The 8,427-nt window shown below is 29.6% G+C and overlaps 1 protein-coding gene across 1 annotated transcript; it reads left to right on the forward strand.

The window, feature by feature from the left end:
* Window positions 1-3,102: 3,102 nt before the first annotated feature.
* Window positions 3,103-5,562, forward strand: LOC105168709 (transcription factor bHLH168). Its single transcript, XM_011088844.3, has 3 exons — window positions 3,103-3,403; window positions 4,622-4,972; window positions 5,350-5,562. Exons 1-3 carry the CDS (start codon window positions 3,254-3,256, stop codon window positions 5,416-5,418), a joined length of 570 nt encoding a protein of 189 aa, XP_011087146.1. The 5' UTR covers window positions 3,103-3,253; the 3' UTR covers window positions 5,419-5,562.
* The last annotated feature ends 2,865 nt before the right edge of the window (window positions 5,563-8,427 follow it).

The raw sequence follows: 8,427 nt of genomic DNA on the forward strand, positions 1-8,427 counted from the left end.
ACATTCACAAATATAATTTTCGAAATATATCAAGTAAAAAATTATTTACATTGATTTGAATCTAGAAACTTTCCAGGCTTTTTGGGGTCTCAAGTCGGGTTTCATCATTTTCAAGGGACCAAACATGTTATTATGATTATAGAATATCAAAACTTATCTTATGAATAATATTTGAAATATTCAAATAAAATAAAATAATGTATTTTATAAAATGTTATTAATGAATTTTTTTAATGAATATGAACAAAAATAAATGGGTTTAAGATTAATTTCATTGTATTCAATAATAATAATAAATATACACCGAACGCGTAAAAAAAAAATTAAATTCTCCCTGCATTATAAACGACTACAACTTAAAAAACACAGTAAATTATTAATATTTACCATGGTCAAATAAAATCAATATAAATTTTAGCTATAACTAATATCTTGGTCTCACTTGGCAAAATAACAGTTAATGACCGTTTCGTTGTAGTAATTTATAATAATTAATCATATTACATATTTATTCTAACATAATGTAAAAAAATTTTTGTTGATAAAGAATAGCCAATGCGCAGTAAATTAGAATATATATACATATAAATATATATAATCATATTAGTTAGTGCAGTAATTAATTGGGACCAAAGAAGTGTGATGTCTTTTTCGGACAAAATGCATAAAATCCTCCTGTGTTTTAAAAAGTCTGCAAAAAGCACCTTCCTGTTTTCAAAATAGGCTAAAAGCTCCCATGTGTTTTGTAAACTCAGCTCAATCGCCCCCTCTCCGTTAAATCCAACTAACGGTGTTAATTTTTTAGAAAATGACCGTTATACCCTTACTTAATATATATTATTTCTTATTCTAATGACCGTTGGATTTTTTTGATCAAATATTGATCGTTAGATCTAATCAATTAATCTCAACCGTTAGATTTTAAAAAAATAAAAGGTCTAGATTCAACATATTATTTAATTTATATTATATATAAATAGTTTAAAATTTTAAAAATATATTATTATTATATATTAAAAAAAATAACTAACTACCCCACCCACCCCCTTCCCCCCGCTGCCCCCCTACCCCCACCCCCACCCCCTTTACCCGGCTTTCCCTCCACCACATCTCGTCGTCGGCGACGAGATTTCGATTAAATCATCATATCTCCATAATTTTTTTACCAAATTGAGTGAGACTGGTCTCGTTAGAATCGTCTTAAAGAGACGAGTCTGATGGTGCTAGTTTGAGTCCGAGATTCGATCGGACGGAGACGAATCGATGGAAAATATGTTCGGCGATCGTTGCTTGAGCCCACTCTCTATGATCGACGAAAACTCAAATTGAAGGTATGGAAATGTTCGTCTTGAAGAGAGGATTCTAATGGTACCATTGGGCGTCGGAAATTCGTCCGGACGGCGTCGGAAAATTGTTTCAAAGTTTCCGGCGAAAGTGGGCGAAATACCAGATTTTCTTTCTTTTTTTTTAATTTTTAATTAATTTTAATTATATTAGTTAAAATATATTTTAGTAAATTAAGAATATTTTAGATAATTATAAAAATTAAATATTTTGTCTAATTAATAATAATTATAATAATAATTATTGTAATTAAATATATATTTTAATTAATTAAAAATAATAGTTAGATTTAATAATTAACAATACAAAATTATTTGAATTTAAATATAATTTAATTTAATATTTCAATTTAAATATAATATGCCAAAATTTAATTTATTTTTTAAGGTGAGAAATGACAAAAAGAATACACAAAACAAGCAAAAAACCCCTTTGTGTGTTATATAGATCCATAGAGGGGTATTTTGGTCCAAAAAATCATTAAATATCAACCTAAATCGCAGAAAAAGACTACCAAATGCAGCAGACGCGCGTCTTCTCCACTTCGTTAGTTGCTAACAGAATGGGGGTTTTTTGCTGACTAAAACAAAACATGAGGAGGGTTTTAGCCTATTCTGAAAACAGAGATGTACTTTTTACATACTTTTTAAAACACAGGGGAGTTTTATGCATTTTGCCCGTCTTTTTCCAACAAATAAGTTTTTATGTGAAGTTGAAGACAAGCATGGCCCATAATTCTGCAGAAGAAGAGGCAGGACAAGGAGATAATCACATACTTTCCTTGTCTCAATTGAATTTTCAGTATGTCTTAGGACAAGATTTTTGTTAGGGGAAAATGAAATCTTGATTCTATATTCATAGAAGAAGTCACTTTTTTATTCTTTTCGATCTCGAACTTACGATTGAAAAATATATTTAAAAGAAAAATTAATATTTTTTATTTAAATGTCGTCGAATATCAGCACATGCTTGCATGACACGTAATCCTTTTAATTTGGAGATTTAAGTTTTTGATCGATTTTGTTGATATTTGGACTAAATGTGCTATCATAGTCCCTATAATTATGGAACAAGAATTGCATTTTTCCACTTATGGTAAAATTGCATTTTTGGCTCCTTGATTGAATACCCCAATTTTCTACAAATGAATATTTTGGGTCCCACCGTCAATTAATTTTTAGAAAGTAATGGGTGGACCAATTTGAAGAAAAATATGGGCAACACAACAACCATTTTGCACCAGATTAACAATAAACCTGAAAACCAATTTGGATCTTCCGTCACTACAATTTCCCCCAATTTCTCTTTATTTAGCGATTCTCACTCCAAATTGCTGTATCTCTCTCTCTTCTTCTCACTCTTTTCAGGTCCGTTGCTATTAATTGTGGCAAAAAATAGTTGTTTTCCCGACTCTATATATTTTCCTTCAAAATGGTCCCACTGTTAGATTTTAACAATCATCAGTCACTTAATGACTTATAGACCAAAAGCGATAATTTCTTAAAATTTGGGGCACCAAGTTGATTTAGTGACATAGTTAGGAAATAAAAATAAAATAATCCCTTATTTATAAAAAAAAATAAGTATATTAATTAAAATAATATTTTATGAAGTTCAAATTTTGTCAATTACAACGGTTACTCAAAGAGTCTCTCTCTTAATAAATTCAAGGTCCAAATTAACAGTATATATGACATTAATCATCAACATGTGTGGTCCTATTCCTAGTTTGACCAGAATTTCATGCATACACTACTGCCTGAATTTTCAAGATCTAATATTTCTCTATAAAACGGCGTCGACCCATTTTCTTCCAAGATGCAAATCTCAAAAAGCTTTGGTTGATCAGTTAAATTATTGATCCCAGAAAAAGAAAAGAAAAAAAAAGGCCAGCTTTGGTTTTCATTTGATGATGGAGGGAACTGCAGGTGAGGGGAGTTCGAGGAGATCATGTAAACTGGAGAGAAAGACCATTGAGAAGAACCGTAGGATTCTGATGAAGACTCTTTGCTTCAAGCTCGTTTCTTTGATCCCTGATCACCATTTCAAGCCACCAAAGGTCTGTCTCTGTCTCTGTCTCTGTTTGTGTTGTGTGTGTGTGTGAGTGTGTATTATGTCGTCTGTGTGAGGATTTGCTGGAAAAGACATGCATTCATGTAAGTAATATTTACAGTACTAGGATTACTTTAGTAGAAAATTGAAGAAGATTGCCAGCATTTCTCGTCCTTTATACCAGCTACCAGGAATATTCTTATCCAAATCAAATTTGATTGAACCAAATTAATTGTAAAGCAAATAAAATACATTTGTCGTGTAATTGATCTAAATTGTACACCAATTGCACGGCAAGTATATTGTACTTGTTATATAATTGGTTTAGGTTCGACCAAACATAGTCTGGATTAGAACTATGCTCTAATTAATGGTCCATGGTCCCGTAAATTACAACAGTCACTTTTCATTCTTTTGTTCGATTTCGTTAGTATTTTGACGAAAACGACATATGGGCTAAGCATGGAGCCGTCGTATAGAAGGTCAAAGAGTTAACTGCCACGCATTTTTACTGTCAAAATACTAAACAAATATGCTAAAAGAACTAAAAGTGAGATTTTTTTTAACTTCTGCAATGTTATTAAGAAACTTGTAAGAAGAGTGTGCTGATTTAAGGTATAGGATGGCGAAAAATGTTATTTCTCCTACATTGGTGTTATGGGGTTAGGTTTTTGTAATGGTATTGTTTCAATTCTTTGGATTATATCTTTTCTTCATTCCTTCGCTCCTCCTCTGTAACTAATCTAAAGAAAACCATGAGTAGAAGAAATATTTTTTCTGGAAAAAAAAAAGATAATAAGTATTTCTCAAAGACGTCATTCTTAATTTGTGTATGATGACAAATATTATTTAACGTATATAATAATTATGGGTTAAATTCAATTTATCCCTATGATATCTTATGATACTTTCCTATCTAAATCATTGCTGGAAATACAATTTACTTTATTTTTCAAAACACAGGGGTAAGAGTTTTTTACCCTTACATTTTACCCTAATAACCATCGCGATCATATATACAAACAATCACCATCTCAAATGATTAGCTTTAATTTTATAGCGACTCTTAAATTTTTGCATTTTTAAATATATTTAATTTGAGGCATATATATATATATATATAAAACACTATTCTAAGCATCATATTCAGACACTTTGCTTAATGCTCTAACCTTTTTCACAAATGAAATTTTGGACATAATACGAGACACATGCACGCGTGCAGGAGTTGTTGTCGCAGCAGGATCAGCTCGAGCAGGCAACTACCTACATCAAGCTTTTGGCAGCACGAGTTGAAGAAATGAAGAGAAGAAAAACACAAGCTGTGATGACATCCACTACTGCCAACCCAACGAGGAGTAGCAAGAACAATGCTGGTTTTATGGGTCGATCAAAGCCGCCAGTTGTTAAAATAAGAGAATTAGGTTCAAATCTGGAGGTGGTTTTGATCAGTGGGCTTTGCAAAACTGTCATGCTGCATCAAGTTATTAGCATTATTGAACAAGAAGGAGCTGAAGTCGTCAATGTTAACCTCTCCAACATTGCTGGCCAGATCTTCCATACCATCCATGCTCAGGTACTTGATTAATTAACTTGCCTCAATAAATAAACTATTATTTAATTTACGAGATTCAATATATTTTCTGGTTCGGATCAGGTTTTGCCGAACACATGCAAATTTCATGGGATTAATCACTTTTCTTAGACGTGACATGACATCAATTTACATGTGTAATTCCGTACATGCTCACTAAGTCACCATCATATGACTGATTCGATAATCATTCTGTTGAATCTGACTTGAGTTAGAATTTTTCCATTAAACGGATGTTGATAGTTCATGGAATTCGACAAATTTATGAAAATCTTGTCTGTAACAAAATTTGCAACATATTGTTTTCTGGGATTTAACTAACTAAAATGCTAATCATGCTGTGTCCATGTTTATGGCAGGTGAAAGTTTCCAGGGTTGGTGTGGACAGTACGAGAATACGTGTGAGGATACAGGAGTTGATTTCTTAGAACGTATTTATTACAACTCCTGTTTATTTCCACGTGTAGTACTTATTAATTTCCTGTATATGTGAACAAATAAGCATAATTGTATTGTTGCTGGTGTGCCTTAATTATTAGATGAAGCTAATTAATGGAAAATTTTAATTCAAATCGTGTTTTATCAGTCCTGAATCAATTGTACGACAAATATAATATGCACTTATCGTATGATTGGTGTACAGTTATGAAAAAATTACTAATTACATGATAGTGTATCACACTTGCTCTCTGATTAATTTGATTCAACCAAACACGGTCTGCTTTAGAATTTTTCCTAATTAAGCTTTTCTAATTATGAGTTTAGGGTTAGATTTAAGTGGAGAAGTGTTGTATTGTACATGTGGTGATAAGTATAAAGGAGTTCCAAATATTTCCAATTTATTTCTTTGATTTGTTTTTTTAAAAAGATTAATTGTAATAAGACTTCATTTCATAAAATAGTATTATTTTTTTAATTTTTTTGGAAATTATCATCTTGATTATATATAGTAGTAATTAATGTGAAGCAACCCAATAATTAATGCTATAGGTCCTAGTGTTAAAGAATACATACAATAGGGAAACAACATTTTCCCTCCCATATTTAAGGATTAATATTTTTTTCGTATCATTAGTTTAGAAATTTTTCATTAATGATCCTATAATAAGTTATATAAAATTTCACTTTTAATCATTTAATCAGATTCTGATAGTTTCTTGATGGAAAAATATGACGACCACCTGCGTTTTTCTATTGAAATACTAATACAATCTTACGAACGGACTAAACATGAGAAATATTGTAATTTATGATATTAACGAAAATCACCTAACAAACCCGATGAAAAATATACTAACTCTAAAATAAAAATTACAATTTCCTCCATACAACAAATACTTAATGTGTTAATTTTCATCAAGATTGAAACTATACCTTAAGTCAAGCTATATTCAACCTAAATTAATTTGGAAATAAAGACACATCATGTGGGCATTAATCACGTCCACACCGAGTTGAGCTTTCATGAGTTCAAGTTGTCAAACATCAAATATTAATTACTAATCATATCATTGGGTTCAATTCTTGATTCTTACCTCAAGATGAGGGTAAGGATCTAATCCATGGCATGATCCAATATAGTGGATTGTTACATCAATTTGAAACATTTGTGCCAAAAAAATGTAATTTTTAGTAGTTTAGACCTCACGGGTATTTTGATTTTAGTCCCTATGTTCATAGTATATTTAATTCAACGGAATTGTTATTATTTTTTTTGTCTCCTAAGTTAATCGTTAATCATTTTTGGTACTCATCAATTTTTGTCCGCAAATTTTCTTAAAATAATTAAAATTAGTGATGACTATTAATTAATTAACCATCTAAACAAATTATATCTGAGGCACGCTTTTATTGTTGGTTTATCGCCTATTTTTCTTTCCAAAAATATCTCTCCATTAGTTGACGTTAGCTAACGTGCAAGACTATTTAACTTTGATTATTTTAAAAAAATTTGGAGATCAAAATTAATGAAGTCAAGATATAAATATTAAAAATATTTTAGTGACTAATTTAGAAAATCAAAATTAAAATTATCCTTTAATTCTACTGAAAAATATATATATTTTTTCTTTTTTTTTTTTTGAGGTAAATTGCATCGCATTGTTGGTTCTATAAAATATGTTCATTTGCTTTTAGTCAATATATTACGAGATCTCAATTTTCAAGAAAAAAATTATAATTTTAGTCGCATAACTATAGAGGTGATAGTTTCATCTATTGAATATCAATTTTTATAATTTGGCAATTAAAGTCCTATAATTTAAAATTTTGGCGCATTAAAAACAAAATTTGCTAGAAATTGCAATTTGGCATGCCCTCACGTGAATCTTAAAACTCCGGTCAGATTGCAAGTTTTGGTGGATTTTATCTTTAATATGCCATTTTTTTTTAAATTGTAGGCCTTTATTATTGTTAAATTAAATTTCAACATGGTTAAAATTGTCACCTCATATAATTATGGACCTAAAATTACAATATTCCCAAACTTAATCAACCTAATATTGTCTCAGTGAAACACACCACAGAAAATTGCTATTTTGGTCTCATAGTTATGATGCATGAAAATTTCAGTCATGTTGAAATTTAATTTGACAATTACGCTATACAATTTAAAGAAATTGGTACAGTAAGGACAAAATTTGATGAATATTGCAAATCGAGTCAGATTTCAACATGTGTGCCTCACACGATTCCCAATTGTAATCTTCAACGAATTTTATTCATACATATATATATAGTAGTTGTTGTTTCAGCGATTTCCACAAGCATATAAAAAAATTATATTATGAGATTAAGAGGGAAAAAATTGTGAAAAAAACACAAACGTCGTGTGAGGTGATGAGAAAAGAAAGAAGTACGTGAGAAAAAAGAAATGTGGGGTAAGGTGAGAAAGAAAAAATAAATTGTAATTATAGTCTTATTAGAAATATAGAAATTAGTGGTGAAAATAAATATGGAGAAGGTGAGAGGAAAAAAAAATTATAATTATGATTTATTAAAATATGGAAATTTATGAGGGAAAAAAATATGAAAAAAAAAGAGCAAAACATGGAGTAATGGGTTTGAGAGGGGAAAAAATTATAATTATGAGATTAGTAAAAATATTAAAAAGAAAATTAAATGGAAAGAAATAAATTAAAGGATAAATTTGAATACTAAAAAAGTGGTACGACAAAAGGATTTTTTTAATCCTCAATAATGTAAAAAAAAATTACAAGATACGTACAATGAAACTAATAATTTATGAATTAAAATTTAATCTGTATGAAAATAGACAATAAGTATTTTTTAGCAAATTTTTTATTTCTTTTTTTAGAAAAAAAAAAGATGAATGTTGGATCCTCAATTCATTCAAAGCCATGACCAACAAAAATAATTCTTAATATTAAATTATAATGCAAATAAATTTATTCTATATATTTAAAAACATAGGTTCT

Source organism: Sesamum indicum, linkage group LG8 (genome assembly GCF_026168435.1).
Source record: "Sesamum indicum cultivar Baizhima isolate 11 linkage group LG8, ASM2616843v1, whole genome shotgun sequence".
Classification (NCBI taxonomy): Eukaryota; Viridiplantae; Streptophyta; class Magnoliopsida; order Lamiales; family Pedaliaceae; genus Sesamum; species Sesamum indicum.